This window comes from Eucyclogobius newberryi, unplaced genomic scaffold (genome assembly GCF_026437365.1).
Source record: "Eucyclogobius newberryi isolate DKJ021-1_F unplaced genomic scaffold, fEucNew1.0.hap1 SCAF_17, whole genome shotgun sequence".
Taxonomy (NCBI): Eukaryota; Metazoa; Chordata; class Actinopteri; order Gobiiformes; family Gobiidae; genus Eucyclogobius; species Eucyclogobius newberryi.
Window position 1 is genome coordinate 10406498 of NW_027315801.1, and position 17627 is coordinate 10424124.

General features: G+C 41.0%; 1 protein-coding gene across 5 annotated transcripts in view; it reads left to right on the forward strand.

The window, feature by feature from the left end:
- The first annotated feature begins 418 nt into the window (after window positions 1-418).
- Window positions 419-17627, forward strand: part of LOC140362829 (rap1 GTPase-activating protein 1-like) — a 53499-nt gene continuing 36290 nt past the window's right edge. For all 5 annotated transcript variants that reach the window (XM_072449056.1, XM_072449058.1, XM_072449059.1 and 2 more), the window contains exons 1-2: window positions 419-523; window positions 10815-10850. In XM_072449056.1, coding sequence (XP_072305157.1) covers window positions 480-523; window positions 10815-10850 — 80 coding nt within the window. In that variant the 5' untranslated portion in view covers window positions 419-479. The remainder of the gene's footprint in view (window positions 524-10814; window positions 10851-17627) is intronic.

Here is a 17627-nt window from a genome sequence, read left to right on the forward strand (position 1 = left end):
GGCAGGAGCCGCGTGCGGCAGAGGCACAGGGCACGGAGCACGGGGCACGGGGCACGGGGCACGGGCACGGGGCACGGGCACGGGGCACGGGGCACGGGGCACGGGGCACGGGGCACGGGCACGGGGCACGGGGCACGGGGCACGGGCACGGGGCACGGGGCACGGGGCACGGGGCACGGGGCACGGGGCACGGGGCACGGGGCACGGGGCACGGGGCACGGGGGCACGGGGCACGGGGCACGGGGCACGGGGCACGGGGCACAGGGCAGTCTGGCTCCGGAGGGGAGGAGGAGGAGGAGGGAGTGTGAATGGGAGAGAGAGAGAGGAGGGAGGAGAGGAGCTTAGACGGTGAGCGGCAGAAGCAGCCTCGTGCTCACTCAGCGTAAGTGACACTCTCCCGGTCACGGCGGCTGCGGCGGAGGCGGCGGAAGCGGCGGCGGCGGCAGAACAGCACGGCGCGCGCGCTCTCTCACCCCGATATGCCGCAGCGAAAGAGGAGTTTCACGTTTGGAGCGTACGGCGGGTAAGACAACCGCATCGCCATGACAACCACACCTAGACTGCTCTCTGTGATGCCTTTTTATTCTCAGGAGGAGGAGGAGGAGGACGGGGGATGAATGACTTGGCGAAATCGGTTTTATGTGTATCATTATAATGCGATTTCCCCCAGAATTCCCGTGCCCACGATGAGGCGGTGACCTCTGTTTTTATCCGTGTTTGATCGGTGCGTGTCCGGTGTGATTGACCGCCCCGGGCCGTCTGCATAGTTTGAAACGGGAGCGACGGTTTTGGTGTGAGTTTCTGAAATGTAAATACGATGATCGGGTTACCGGGATGTCAGAGGCTGAGTTATGATGAGAGATGGCATTATGACTGGATATGATCATAAAACGACACATGCTCACCCAGCCAGGCTTCTCCTCCATCAGCATGAATGAAACTCCTTTATTTACTTCCATTCACGCTATGAGTTTGTACCTATTATGGCGTTTTCAAGCTTAATTTTGTAAAATTATGTATTATTCTTTATTTTAATTGTGTATTATTTAGGTCAACATAAAATATCATCTCAATCGAGGAGCAGAGAAAAGAAAACAATCCATTCCTTTTTTGAAATTTCATACAAAAACCAAAAAAACACAGTATTTACTCACATATTTTCACACATATCTCCACAACGACACAAAATAATGTTAGTTTATCTAGCTGTGGCTTGTGGTCATGTACTAGTTCTGAAGTAGATCAAAATCATTCGAACTATTCAAGAACTTTATGTGCGTGTTGTTATTTTTTTCCGGTATTGATTAGTATCTTGGTTTTTTGACAATCCTACTATTATGTGAAAAACACCTTGATTCATTAATACAAATTATTCCGTGTTATCACTCTGAACAGGTTTACATGTTGTTCATTAGTTTGGAAGCTTGTTTGTTTGTACTGAGAGGACCTGAAGATAAATTGTTAAATAGATGAAAAGGAGCCGTGTATTTAGATTTCTAATGGGGATTTTTTTAAATTTTTTTTTTTCACTGATAAAACATTTCGTTCTGCTCTATTCTTTCTTTTTTCAAGAACAGACACATCTTTCATCAAAGTATCAAAACCCTGTCTCTAATTTATGCTAAAAATACGATCAAAACTAGATTATCGATACTGGGAAAACAATCACATAAATATTACAGGATCGGACCTGTTCTGAATAGTTTTAGAATAGTTTGACATATATTTCAGATTCAACAACAACTGGTATTTTGTATTGGAAATGACATTCTGTTGTCTAAAAAGAGTAAAATCATTGAGGTATTCAAAATTGAGTTTGAGGTTGGATTTTAGTATCATGGCCACACCATTATCCACACTTATTCAACGTGCAACCTTCTTTTCACCTTTATTGTTTGACAGATTATCTGGATATGTGCTACAAACTGCAGAGCTGGGCGTGGAGACTTTGCACATGATTGATTGGTCAGAAGGTGAACAGGTGCCCGGTGTTACTGCCATTCTCACAGACACAAGTGTGGTGCATTGTAAATAACTCCTCACTAAAGGTGGACTCAGACATTCAGAGCACGAGAAGAGTAAAAGGATATTTGGGGTAACGTCACACGAAACACGAACATTCAACCGTATTGTTATGTCCACTTTTGAAATGAAACAACTGAGCTTTAAGTCACAGGCTACATTAAGATAATTACTCTAGTACAGTTTTCAGGCACAATACTTTTAGCTATTATTCTTATTTAGTAGTAGTAGTTTACGTAAATACTTTTTGTTTTACTCTTACATGAGTTATTACTTGTATTACGGCTTTTGACTCTGTAACATTATATTTAAGTAACTACATTTTTTGTGTGCTATTCATTCATTTCTGGCTAAATTGCCTGTCCTAAATATTGTTCAAAGTACTCTAACTACATTTACTTTTAATCTACCTACTATTCTGCATTTGGATGACATATAACCTAGGAATGTAATTAAATGTTTACCAAAAACATCACAATATCCAAAGAGGCAGACAGACCATAATGTTCTGCTCTATTTCAGCACAAAATTATATTAACCTGCAATGTAATGACAGCAAAAGACTTGTCTAATGCCTTTAGAGAAAAAGTAGCACAGATTTTCTTCAGATTTTTGCAATTATTTTATTTCCCTGTGTCACTTCCCATTCAAGGATCGTTTTTTTTTTTACTTAATAACTTCCCTTTAGTCCATGCATTTGATAAAACATGCTGCAGATGTAAAGTTGTTCATAAATCTGGACTTGACCCAACAGGATTCCTGATCCTTTGTTTGAGAACCTGTTTAGCTTTCTATACATTCAGGAGTATAATAATAATACATAGACCGGCAGAGGGTTTTTGCCGTAAAGAGTTACAGCTTTAGCTATAGAGTTATTGGAAAAGGGAAGAGATACCAGCTGCTACATGAAACCCTCTTTTCAGAAACAAATACAAATGTTTCGCTTTTATTTTACAAGTCCAAGGTCTTGTCACGCAAAGACTGTCAAGCTCATGTTTAAGTTAAGATAAGAGAAGATAACCTTTATTTGCCGCACAATGGGTAAATTCCAGTGCTGCAACATAGATTAGGCACAGAAGCAGATTAGGCACAGAAGTAAATGATAAAAAGTGCTTTTGTTTTGTCTGCTCTTGCTATTCATAATAATTACAATCATCAAATCAGTTGCTTTCTCTTTGTTGTGGTGTTTTTTCGATGATGATAAAGACTAGCGCTGGACAATATCATGGCAAAAGACATTTCTTGTGATTTTCTTTTAGCTCCTATTGATCAATTTAAATGTTTTGTTTGACATTCCAACAAAGCGATAATATTCATGAAAATAAGACAGATATTTGTATTTTGTCATTGACCTCTGAACTGAAGCTTGTATTACCTTCTGCCCTTGACTTCTATTAAAAAAAGAAATGCTGAAAAATACAACAGTTAATGTCTAAACCCGGCTCTGATCTCAGCCGCATGTCTCAGAGGGCTTTTCATTTGACAAAACCACCTTGATTTTTCACATTTTTGGACATTCTGAGGTTAATTCCAGTTTCTCCATTGAAAACACATTCACTTTTCATAAGAGAGTGTCTATTTCTACATTATTAGGTCAACACATGTGACTGGCCTCTCCGTTTGCCCTTCAGGCCACAACACAAACAATGCCTGTATGTTAGTGTCCCGTGAAAAGAATGTGCTCCATTCAGTTCAAAAACAGCCAAGTGGAACAAACAATACACTGGAATTGTGACTGTACTTTTGGTCAGCGATGCCTATTTTAAGTGTATCCCTTATCATACAAATCAGAAAGTGCTTTTGTTTTGTCTTCATAAGTGACATCTCCTGACAAATTGTTAATTCAATCGTGAGTGTTGGTCCATTTATGTCTAATTCATTGTATTGAATATTGCATGAGGAACAAAAGAGACCGGAAGGGTATTTTGGTCTGAGAACAGTAATCGTTTTGCATGATAAAAGATGATTATATGTCACGATGCATCGATAAACACCAGGAGGTAATTTGAGCACAATTTTCAGAGCAAAACAAACAGGACTAATAGAACAAGCAGCGCAAACTTGATCGCCTTGTCAATACACGTCTATATCTTCACCGACATTGACACAGACTCACATAATAAAGAGGTGGTTATCGGCACATTTGGGTAAAACGACATGACAATGCAATTAATCAAACTTATTTTCCTTGAATTGATCAATCACGTTTTTATTTGATTTTATTTTGTCTTGCTCAAAACAAAACAAAATGAGCTGTTCTCAGTTACATTTACTCAGTTTACTGTATGTAAGTCTGCACTTTTACTCTTAGTTGAGGTATATTTAGTTTGACGTAACAGTACTCTTCCCACTGTGAGTAAATCCACATTGTATGTTGACAATATTAAATCATCTGAACGTTTGTATTTGCTTCTAGGTTTTGAAATTACCAAATTCACATTATGTCTACAAAGATGATTTAATTAAATGATAAATTTGATGTTATGCCTACAGTATAACTATGTACAGTTATACTCTTACAGTTACTCTTACCAAAGTACTGTAGTCATTTCCCCAAATACTTTTTACTCATACTTGAGAACAATGTCTGGCTACTCCACCCATCTCTGCTTTCAAAATTAATTTCCTGAAAATGACATGTAACACCAACAGTAGTAAACGTTCTTCCTTAAAGAGAGGATATGTACTAAATGACATGAACATGACCCATGTGTGTCCACAGATACGAGGTAAACATGCTCCAATCACAGTCATTTTTACTAATAACGTTTCTAACATTGATTTATTATAATTATTTAAATATTCTGGCTCGAGTGCTTTATAGCGAGAAAGAGGCAGAGAGCGTGTAGACATTCAGTAAACGCTCTGGAATCAACACGCGTAACGCCTCAAACCACTGCACCACTGACAAGCACTCACACAGATTTATTTTTACCATTTACCTTTTTTGTTTTTGTTTTGGTGTTTTGGATCTCGAGATGATTATCAAAAGCTCACACTTTGGTTTGCCAGATCCTGCGCCTCAAACAGGTGGAAATAAAGCTAAAAGGACTGTCTTTTAAGATGATTTCCAACTATAACCAAGTAATGAATCCCAGGACAGTTGACGCACAAGGTAATATTTTCATAGCACTTAGTAACCATTAAAATTGATTTCAATGTGCTTCTAAAACCACTCAATTGATTAGTGGCCCTATTTAAGCCTTTTATTAGATGGAAATAAATCTGGTCTAAATTTATCATCACAAGACTGGAAATAAATTCAACAGAAATTTAAAAAGCAATTTGTAAATGAGTGTGTTCAATCATCAATGTTTAATGTGTTCAAGCATTTTCAAATTTTGATACGTTTGGATATTTGAGTCAAGTGCCGATGTACTTCATCTTTTGTCTGAAATAGAACCCAGCTTTAAAAATCGAAATGTTCACACTCCGTTTACTTGTATCTGTGGCTCCAAATAACTTTTCTTTGGTGAATCACCTCTCATTGTCCTTATTTAACTCTATATTTGGATTTGTATTAGATCATTGTGCTACAGTAGATCACATCATTCCTTTGTCATGACAAGAACAAGCTAAATGTTGCAATGGAATTCTGTTGAAACTTGTAGAAATGTTTTTTTACTTTCAGTGTAAAGACACATTTCTCTTTTGTGCATTTGTGTACAAAATGAAACTTCTGTCGTTTTCCATCATGTCATGTTGTTATAAATTATAGTGATAAAATTGCACTTATTTTGGAGATAGAAATCTGACAAATGGGAGGAGCCAGGTTTAAATTTCTTGTTTGATTTTGTTTACTTTATAGATTCAAAAAAACATACTGTATATCAAAATGTATCCTACATTTTTGATTTGGGGTCAAGACTTAAGTTAATCAGACTTAGAACTGAAAACCAACAAATCCTTCTTTACAATCCGTCAGATTCTTGTTAAGTTCACTAAGTCTGGTGTATGTTGGCACTAATTTAAGCCCCTTTGTTAGAAAAATGTTGAGAAAACGTCCCATTGTCACATAATGATGACGATAATGACGATTATTATTATTATATTGTGTATTCCATATGTATTGTAACATATAGCTAATGTAGAATTAAACTAAAAGTGAGCATTAATGTTTGAGGAAGCGTATAAACACCTAATCTGCCTGTGTAAGCGGGATTTTGACCCATTTCCCATAATCCCAGTGCAGCTCTGTCATATATCAGCTCCTACACAACATCAGATGAATGAATTAGGAGTAATAGTGTCTCCGCTGCTGTCAACATGCTGTCAAAACTTTTAAATCTTAAAACACAGTTATTGGGATGTGCGTTACCACAGAAACTGGCTCCTGTTTGATGCTTTGCCGAGAGGAAAATGCATGAAACAATTTAGCAGTTCTTTGGCTGTGAGCGATGTTAGCGGGGAATAAAGAGTAGGACACGCACAGAATTTTCACTCCGGATTTAAACGTGAGTCATGGCCAAGTAATTCATTAGTGAGACTCTTCCCCCGATCTCAGCTTTCAGGACAGAATATTCTTTGTGTTGTAGATAAGCCTGGAAGTATGTCCTCCCCCAATGTTTTCTGAATATTAGCACTCTGCAGACTTTTATTTTATCTGGCAATAGGTACGACCTCAGACACATTATGCTTCTCAAAGTGTGCTTACGTGATAATTAATAATAATAATAATAATAATAATGATAATATATTTTACATTTTATCTTTGCTAATGCTTCAAAATATAAATACAAATGGCTTCTCAATGCACCAAATGTGTTTAATTCACCTGTGACTTTATTTTTATTCAGAACACTGTCTAAATCTACAAAATACGTGACAATAAAGTGATTTATTAAACATTTAGCTTTTGACAGAGGTTTGACTGAGCCACCACACCTTTAATGAAGCTTGGATAATTAATGTTAGGTCTGTTTGCTAACAAATTTTGTTACAGCTGATTTTTGGTCTAATACAGTAGGAATTCTAAGGACCTACATCATTGGTCTGAGGGCCAAATTTGGCCCCTGGGTCATAGTCCGGACAACCTTTACTTAAATAGATCAGGGGTACATAATACTAAATATTATATATTTATGATATTTACCCCTTTCAACATTGGGGCAGAAGCTTGAGAGTATTTACCCCATAACTGCAGTTTAATTTTCGAGTTTGTGCACCAAATATTGCCACATATTACATATCTTCACTGAACTAACCAATCACTATAGACATGCTGCTAACCAACATCCAATTTTACTCTACATAAAATCACACATATGGATTCATCCCCCAGGCATCATTTTCCCATCAACACCTGCTCCTGCTCAGAACCAGCAGATTCTTCTGGAAGCAGTTTTCATTTCTAATCATTTTGTAATAATCAGCTTGGCTCTAGTGGATCCTGTGTCAGTAAAAGCCTGTGGTTTAGAGCAGAGTTCAGACTTTTGAGGAAGACATTTGAGTTGAAATGACAACAATTCAAGGTCTGTATTGAAAGCCTTTTTATTTGCTTTTAAATAAGAAAAAATGGTTAAATCAAAAATAGTGATCAATCAATTCGAGGGAAAAAACGTGATTGATTTAATTGTTATGTTGCTCGGCCCAACCTCTCATCTCACATCCATCCACTGAAATTTCACGTTTTAAATTATAAATGTGGTTTGAGGGTTAGAGCACGTTTCCTGTATTGGTTTTGGATTGTGTGTTGGAGATTTGATTCCATAATCTTGGCACACCCTGGTAATTTAATTTATGGGGAATTCCAGGAAACGTGAGAATGAGAGCGCTGGAGCAGAAGAGGATATAATATGTTATAAAGTGAAGCAGTGCATTTGGAAGAGAACAAATTATACTTTGACTTTAACTCAAAACAATGTACCTTTAGTATCCAATATCTATTTTTAATGTTGTGACACAATGCGATACAAAATGTTAATCAATTAGCAATTTATATGACCAAAAAACCAAAACAGTGTTAAGTCTTAAAAGCTATATTTGTAGTTTTATACTTAATGTTTCACTGCAAATAGAACATTGAACATTGTTAGGAAATACATTCATACAGGTCAGACGTTTGTGAGTTAAAACACTGGATATAGCACTACTTTATTGTGAGTGTGTCTTGTACAAAGTAGAAACCTTTGTTCAGCATGTTCTCTTCTGTGGAGGTGCACGAGGACTCGCAGCACAATGTTTTCACATAAATCCATATTTTTTAAAGAAAGCATTCACAAGTCTCAGTTCAAACTTCAGTTGAAATGTCCCGCCTCCTCCAGAGCTTCAGCCCAATGCCTCAGACATTCAGAGCAGGCTCCTGACTTAATAGATTTTATGATGTTTCTCGCTGAATAAACTCAGATTAATTGCTTTTTGACATTTGGCCAAGCACTTCTGCATCGTGCAAACAAACAAGTGATTTGAAAACTTATTGATCCACAAATAGAACAGGATAGAAAACCTCTTTGCGTCTGGATAAAATGGTCTGTAGGTGGCCAAACTATTGGCTATTATTAGGTGTTTAATTGTTCATATCCTTTTATAATGTTTGATCTTTAAAGGTTTATAATCCTGGTTTTTACCTATTTGATTTGCATATTCAGCAAAAAAAAGTGCAACAACAGATGTGTCTTATCAGTGACTTGTCTGACACAGAGGCCGGGGGTTCAAATGATGAGTGATGGCTCGTGCTGAAGTGAATCAGACGACAGTGTTGATTTGTGACTCCACAGTGAGCAAACAGACCCCCTGTGGGCTCCGCCCCTTTTCCCCTGGAGATCTCACCATTTCAATGAAGCAGTCAAGTTTGAATTCAGTTTTGCTCAATCGAAACAGCAAGATGATTGAGAGCAATTAGCTAAATACAAGCTACAAGTTGTTTAAGTCATAAACTCTTCTCAGGGAATGAAATATCTTCTCCATGGGCTCTTTATCTTTGGAGAAGGTGGATTTCCTCATCTACGTTTAACAGTTTTTGAAGTTTCCAACAGAAGTAAACAAGCACTCCATGGGCCTAACATCAGAGTTTAGGCCTCTACAAACCTCTGAGGGAGTCCATTACCTGCTTATCTCACAGAAATATTATTGTTTTGAACGTTCCACAGTATGGCATTAAACATATCTATATTTTATCTAGTTAACTGCAGTTTTTATGGATCAAAAATGTCCTAGTGCGGAACATTCCAGGCAAAGCAAGGACATATCCAACCGCCACCCTCCACCAGAAAAGTGATGTGCACCTTTAAAACATGAACTATAAGAGCAGATTCTTGGTTTTAAAACTATATTCTAAATCTAGTCACTATTCTCAGTCCCATTGTAGCTGACGTGGTTGGATCCAAATGACTTTCCTCTAATAGGCTTTTGCCGATCTATTTTGATAATGGACCGTTTGATCTGCGCTGATGCTTTGTCACGCTTTGAACTCCGTGACTGTCACTGGCCCGAACAACGTGTTCAGAGAAGGTGCCATAAAGTGAAATTTATGTGTTTTGATTACTGTCATAATTACTGTTCACTCCCTGGAGAAATTCTTTATTAGGGTTGGGACATTTTTAGATCAGACTTTCAGATCATTATTTTTTCCTCCGTGTGGTAAACAGAGTATATTAATATCAAACCAATTCCAATGCTACAATAAAAACTAAAACTCTTTATTTAGACTAAAGGAATTCTTTAATATTCATGTGGTTCTTTTAATGTTGAAGCTTGTTCTAATGAGTTTGCACTTTTGACACTGTTTTAGTATTAATTAGCAACTTGGAATATATGTATTTTGTTTTATTTTGACAACCCTAGAGTATATATTGTATTTTATTGTTCATTCTTATGGTTAATCTGTTGTAACAAATAGTCATTAATTCTAAAATCAATCCCTAAAATGCTTCATGAGGCCAATGCTTGCATTTTACTTTGTTTTTAAGTTAAAAATGTTCATATTTTGCTTGATGTATCACAGCAAAGCCAGTCCTTAATGTCATAGCAGGGAATCAGCTTGTACTTTTATATACTTTTCATATATTCAGAAGTACCATGTGTTCCCTTGTGTCCATTTAGGACTCAGGGATTCAGGGCAGCTTGCCTCATGTCATAATCTCCTCACACACACTGCCATCTGTTGGTGGAGTCTGCTCACTGTGCCCCAGTTGTGTTCACTTTAAGCCGTTCATTCACTGATAAGACGAAAGATGAGACTGGAGTTTGGGCCTCCAATTTATGAGCATTTAGATTGAATTCAAGCCAAGACAAGATTGGTTTTATAGCAGAAGTGCCAATGTAGCAATCACGGTCTTCTTCCTGGAAAGGCAGCTCCACAGATGGCAGGAGTTATGTGAGCGAACCCAACCCGCTGTGGTACTAACCTCTCAGAGAAGCAGGCCAACTTTCCCTGCCAAATATCATTTATTTACTACATTAACCTGGAATATGCATCTAGATTTGAGTAGGGACAATACAGTTTTGGGGGAATGTATTTAAATGTGTAAATTATGAACAAATTAACTGATTCATGTTTTAAAATTCACGAAAGAATAGAGCAATGACTCCAAGAGGCTTTTAAGAGGTCAAATAAGCAGCCAGAAAATAAATACCCAAGTTTTCTATTATTACACAGTTATAGCAATCATTTTAGTAACAATTAATTGCACAGCGGTAGATTTGAATTTGTTTTGTCTTGTCTGTTATTGTAGTGAGACAGTATTTTCTTTTGTGTGACATGTATTGTATAATTTTATGTTTTGTTGTGGTCTGATAAAAATAAAGAAATGAAAAATAATGTAACAGCTAATGTAAATCCATCTGTTTTTCAGAGTGGACAAGTCCTTCTCAAAGGCCAGGAGTCGATGGTGAGTTCTGGCTTTATTTTCATTCTTTTGGGATAACTTTACCAATTATGTAAGTGTGCTTTTTGCTATAAGAAGTCAGAGTCTACTTATTTTGACTCTAAATTAAGCGGATGAGTGAAGTGCAGGCACAACTTGTCTGCTTCTGAACACACCTGGAGTTTGCAGAAGAAAACAGGAGTTAGACCTTTGTAAACAGAGCTGGCTTCTACAGTCCTGAACATGTGGACTTAGGGTTTGGCTGTTGGTCACAATGATTACCATATTGACTTATCGCTTAATAATTGAAAGCTGGAACAATATGATTAGGTGCTAAATTTTTATAATGCACACTTTTCCCTTTTTTATAGCATATATTTCAGCTGTAAAAGAGCAAATAATTAACATCTATCACTCATTGCTACCTAACTACTTAAGTGTTTCATTCTGTTTCATTTGATTGTTGTCGTTTTTATGACATTGTTCATGTAAAGAAAGGTTTAATGGAACAATGCTGCTTAAGGGCTATTGTGTCAGTGGCATAAAGTGTAGTTTCAAGTTTATTATCACGACAGGCCCTATTTTTCTATCATTTTACCTTTAATTATTGCTTAGTATTGTTGTAGAGAATGTCTGGGATATCAGGATTCAGAGTTCATACATGTATAAAGTTGAGTAAAGGGCCATTGAAGTTAAGATGTTTGAGGTACGATAGAGGATTGACCTACAAAACTCTGATGTGGGAACATTCTTTGGCTGCGTTTGACTCGCCCTTTAACCATGTGCGGCTGGAGCAACCTGTGTCGCGGCCATGACACTGACGTTTATGTAGAACCACTGCATGTTGCTTTTGCATCGCTTTTGTTGCACGTTTTCAGCTGAAATGTAGCTGTTGACCACCGATGCCTCTTTGACCTCTGGGTGTTGCAGATGAGCAGCAGTGGGTTTGTCACATCTGCTCCTGGTGCCATTTCTGCAGTGAAGCTGGTCAACACTTTATAACCACTTTGGGAAGTTGTTTTTCTTTAACTACTACTGTCGAATTGCTTTGAATAACCCATATTTCAATTCAAGTGCGGTCTATATGAGAATTTCAAAAGAATTAGGATCAGTAGGCTGCTTAGTATTGTTTATAATGCGGTTTAGTGTTTAAAATGTAGTCATATTTAGTTGTTTAAGTGGAGTTTGAAGCGTTAGCAGCAGGTGAGCCTCCCCGGTGATGGAGGCAGCAGAGGCGTTAGTCAGCAAAGCTCCTCACACTCTGAGACCGCAGCGTGGCCACAAGGCTGCAGCTGCACGGGGCTCAGCTGCATTTAGAAACAAAGAGAGCTCTGGAAGCAACATAAAAACAAGCCTAAACTGGACTGAGGATTTAGGAAGTGAGGAGGAGGAAGAGGAAGAGAGCTAGAAAGACTGTCATTTCTGCGATTCATGAGGAATTGTGTCACTATTGAGTCAGACTTGATCTTCAAAGCGTCACATGACAAGCATCAAGTAGGAATGGCGTTTGAAGGTGACCCGGTCTGGAGAGACGGGAGATGGCGGAGGAGAGTGGATCGGTGGTCGAAGACGTTCTGGACGGCGTGGAGGAGCAGCCTTTTCTGGCTGCACGTGCCCGGAAACGTAAAAAGTCCCTTAGCTCGTCCGAGGGTTCTGGGAATGAGCAGCAGGATGAGACTGCAGCTATTGATATCCGGGGTGAGAGCAGAGTCTGTAAGGTGATCATAAAGCTTGCACAGGATAGTACATCTTACCCCAGACCGGGTCACCTTCAACCGCCTAGCGTCCACCACCGTAGCTCCAGTCAAATTCTCCTTAACTTCATCCACAGACGTCGCCGTAGGGACACCTACGATAACTCCTCTGACCGTGTTTCTTTCAGCATCAGACACAAGAATGTCCTTTCCACCCAGACGTTTAGTTCCAATCGCCTTCCGTTGCTGAGCCGCGTCCTTGCACACGACGAGCAGCGAGCCATCTCTAAGGACACTCGCACTCTTGATCACTCCCACAGCTACAGTTAGGCTCTTTGACAATGCCACTGAATTCCTCTCCTTAAAGGATGCACTATCCTGTGCAAGCTTTATGATCACCTTACAGTCTCTGCTCTCACCCCGGATATCAATAGCTTCAGCCTCATCCTGCTGCTCATTCCCAGAACCCTCGGACGAGCTAAGGGACTTTTTACGTTTCCGGGCACGTGCAGCCAGAAAAGGCTGCTCCTCCACGCCGTCCAGAACGTCTTCGACCACCGATCCACTCTCCTCCGCCATCTCCCTTCTCTCCAGACCGGAGACTATAGACAGTACAGTTTATCAATCTGAAATGGCCGGTTGTTGTTGTTGTTGTTGTTGTTGTTGTTTTATGGCGGTTGGCATCCAAGTGTTGCATTACCGCCAGACTTTATTCCTCAGACTTTGTCGTAGTCCTCAGACTCTGTCGTAGTCCGTAAAAGTACTCCTTCCATGTCGTAGTTGTTGTTGTTGTTGTTGTTGTTGTTGTTTTATGGCGGTTGGCATCCAAGTGTTGCATTACCGCCAGACTTTATTCCTCAGACTTTGTCGTAGTCCTCAGACTCTGTCGTCGTAGTCCTCAGACTCTGTCGTAGTCCGTAAAAGTACTCCTTCCATTGCTTTGGTGTTACAAAGCCCATGAGGTCATGATATGTCTTTGTGACCGGCTTTATTCCAGGGAGACTCTTCTTCATCTTCCTCTCCTTCTTTGACGTTCGGTGCTTCCACCGTACAGCTTTATTCTTCAGGCTTCATTCTATAGGCTTTAATATGTCCACTGATGTCGCCGCTTGGTAGCCGTGCGTCTACGAGACTGGGCGAGGACAGGAGACCACCCCCACCCCCATCTCGTCACTCTGATCACTCTGACTCCCCACAAGCAGACCCCCATCACTCCGACTCCCATTTAGCGCCTTTAGCCTGTTTTCTATATCTGCCCAATCAAGCTCCTTTGTTCCAAGGAATCTCCCTGCAGCTTTAGCAATGATCCTGATCCTTTCAGTTCTGCTTTCAGTCTGAGCAGCACAGTTTACAACATCCACCATAAAGAGTACAAAATCCTCTCTATCCACAACCAGGGTATTCTCATTAATTCTGGAACCTGCACACTTGGGACCTCCACTCTTGAAACCTTCACACTTCTTGGGAGCCACGCTGGCCTCTCTCATTTCGCCCTGGCTGGGAGCAGCGCTGGCTCCTCTCTCTGTATTTACTCTAAACTCGTTACTTGAAACTTTCTTGACTGCATCTGCATAGGATATACCTTGAGAGACCTTTATTTTCTGCACCTCAGCAGCTCTTTTGCTAAACCTGCATCCCCCGTAGGCAGAGCTATGTTCTTCCCCACAGTTACAGCACTTCAGTTTTGCACCCACGTCACACTTCCCATACTCATGATCTCCTGCACATTTACCACACCTTTGCCTCCCTCTACAGACCGCTGCAATATGCCCAAAGCGCTGGCACTTAAAGCAACGCAGGGGCGGCGGAACATATGGCCTGACGCTATAGCACATGTACCCAATGAACACCTTACTAGGCAGGCACCTCCCTTCAAGTGTTACCATTACCGACAAGCTGTCACATCTTACCACAAACCGGGTCACCTTCAAACGCCTAGCGTCCACCACAGTAACTCCCGTCAAATTCTCCTTAACTTCATCCACAGACGTCGCCGTAGGGACACCTATGATAACTCCTCTGACCGTGTTTCTTTCAGCATTAGACACAAGAATGTCCTTTCCACCCAGACGTTCAGTTCCAATCGCCTTCCGTTGCTGAGCCGCGTCCTTGCACACGACCAGCAGCGAGCCATCTCTAAGGACACTCGCACTCTTGATCACTCCCACAGCTACAGTTAGGCTCTTTGACAATGCCACTGAATTCCACTCCTTAAAGGATGCACTATCCTGTGCAAGCTTTATGATCACCTTACAGTCTCTGCTCTCACCCCGGACATCAATAGCTTCAGCCTCATCCTGCTGCTCATTCCCAGAACCCTCGGACGAGCTAAGGGACTTTTTACGTTTCCGGGCACGTGCAGGCAGAAAAGGCTGCTCCTCCACGCCGTCCAGAACGTCTTCCATCCCCGATCCACTCTCCTCCGCCATCTCCCGTCTCTCCAGACCGGGTGTTGAGCAAGGTCTCCTCACAGTTTTGTCTTCCAGTGCTTTGACAAAGCCCAAGAAGTCATGAGATGCAGACTCTGTCGTAGTCCGTCATTGTTGCATTACCGCCAGACTTGGCCGGTTGGTCTCTGAAACAACAACAACTATTCTAGTCACAAAGACTTTGGCTTTGTAACACCAAAGCAATGGAAGGAGTACTTTTACGGACTACGACAGAGTCTGAGGACTACGAAAAGTCTGAGGAATAAAGTCTGGCGGTAATGCAACAATTGGATGCCAACCGCCATAAAACAACAACAACAACAACAACAGTTATGTCTTTCTTCTTCTTTTCATAGCGGTAAAATGTGTCATCAAACTTTCAAAGGATGGAAAAAGTGATAGGGAAGAGACACACAGATGGTTTTAAGGGCTAGCAATGTTTAACTCAACTTGATTGTTTTGTATAAGTGACTAGACTATGCTCTCTTTGAGTACTGCCAGATCTAACCCAGCTCTTTAACAGGATTAAACTGGGCCTAAAAGAGGTGTAAAATAGCTCCACAGCGTTGCTAAAGTTCTAAACAACGACTAACCCAGAGGAGGAGAAAATAAACCCCAAATTGACCCTAAATGAAGTTAACTCTAGAACTCAAAAGGAGCTGTTGTATCACCAGAACAAGCTGCAGTTTTCTATAAGTTCAGTTTAAATGTATTTTATTGTTAACAAGGAATTATGAGCAATGCTTCCTTTGCCACTGTGGCTACTTGTCATTGAGCGATTGCAGAGCAGCATTATCTGCGCTAAGGAAGTCACAATATCAAATGTTAGTGTTTTGATTATTGTGAGAAAAATATAATTTTAAAGTCATTGTTCAGGATTACTCAAATACGTTGCTATTCTTCAAGATTGTGACCAGCTTTATGAAATCAAACTTTCTGAATCAAAATGTTAAATTTAATGTGACAAAAACAGACAGATAATTGAAGCCGCGCTAGCGGCCATGATGGCTCTCGACACCCGCGCGAATGCCTTTTGATCGCGATTGCCCCAACACTGCATTCTCTTAGACTTTATTCTTTAGACTTTATTCTTTAGAATTTATTTTTTAGACTTTATTCTTTAGATGGCGGAGGAGAGTGGATTGGTGGTCGAAGACGTTCTGGACGGCGTGGAGGAGCAGCCTTTTCTGGCTGCACGTGCCCGGAAACGTAAAAAGTCCCTTAGCTCGTCCGAGGGTTCTGGGAATGAGCAGCAGGATGAGGCTGAAGCTATTGAAATCCGGGGTGAGAGCAGAGACTGTAAGGTGATCATAAAGCTTGCACAGGATAGTGCATCCTTTAAGGAGTGGAATTCAGTGGCGTTGTCAAAGAGCCTAACTGTAGCTGTGGGAGTGATCAAGAGTGCGAGAGTCCTTAAGAGATGGCTCGCTGCTGGTCGGGTGCAAGGACGCGGCTCAGCAACGGAAGGCGATTGGAACTAAACGTGTGGGTGGAAAGGACATTCTTGTGTCTGATGCTGAAAGAAACACGGTCAGAGGAGTTATCGTAGGTGTCCCTACGGCGACGTCTGTGGATGAAGTTAAGGAGAATTTGACTGGAGCTACGGTGGTGGACGCTAGGCGGTTGAAGGTGACCCGGTCTGGGGTAAGATGTGACAGCTTGTCGGTAATGGTAACACGTGAAGGGAGGTGCCTGCCTAGTAAGGTGTTCATTGGGTTCATGTGCCATGACGTTAGGCCATATGTTCCACCGCCCCTGCGTTGCTTTAAGTGCCAGCGCTTTGGGCATATTGCAGCGGTCTGTAGAGGGAGGCAAAGATGTGGTAAATGTGCAGGAGATCACGAGTATGGGAAGTGTGACGTGGGAGCAAAACTGAAGTGCTGTAACTGTGGGGAAGAACATAGCTCTGCCTACGGGGGATGCAGGTTTAGCAAAAGAGCTGCTGAGGTGCATAAAATAAAGGTCTCTCAAGGTATATCCTATGCAGATGCAGTCAAGAAAGTTTCAAGTAACAAGTTTAGAGTAAATACAGAGAGAGGAGCCAGTGCTGCTCCCAGCCAGGGCGAAATGAGAAAGGCCAGCGTGGCTCCCAAGAAGTGTGAAGGTTTCAAGAGTGGAGGTCCCAAGTGTGCAGGTTCCAGAATTAATGAGAATACCCTGGTTGTGGATAGAGAGGATTTTGTACTCTTTATGGTGGATGTTGTAAACTGTGCTGCTCAGACTCAAAGCAGAACTGAAAGGATCAGGATCATTGCTAAAGCTGCAGGGAGATTCCTTGGAACAAAGGAGCTTGATTGGGCAGATATAGAAAACAGGCTAAAGGCGCGAAATGGGAGTCGGAGTGATGGGGGTCTGCTTGTGGGGAGTCAGAGTGATCAGAGTGACGAGATGGGGGTGGGGGTGGTCTCCTGTCCTCGCCCAGTCTCGTAGACGCACGGCTACCAAGCGGCGACATCAGTGGACATATTAAAGCCTATAGAATGAAGCCTGAAGAATAAAGCTGTACGGTGGAAGCACCGAACGTCAAAGAAGGAGAGGAAGATGAAGAAGAGTCTCCCTGGAATAAAGCCGGTTGTTGTTGTTGTTGTTGTTGTTGTTGTTGTTTTATGACGGTTCAGAGACCGGTTGGTCTCTGAAACAACAACAACTGTTGTTGTTGTTGTTGTTGTTGTTGTTTT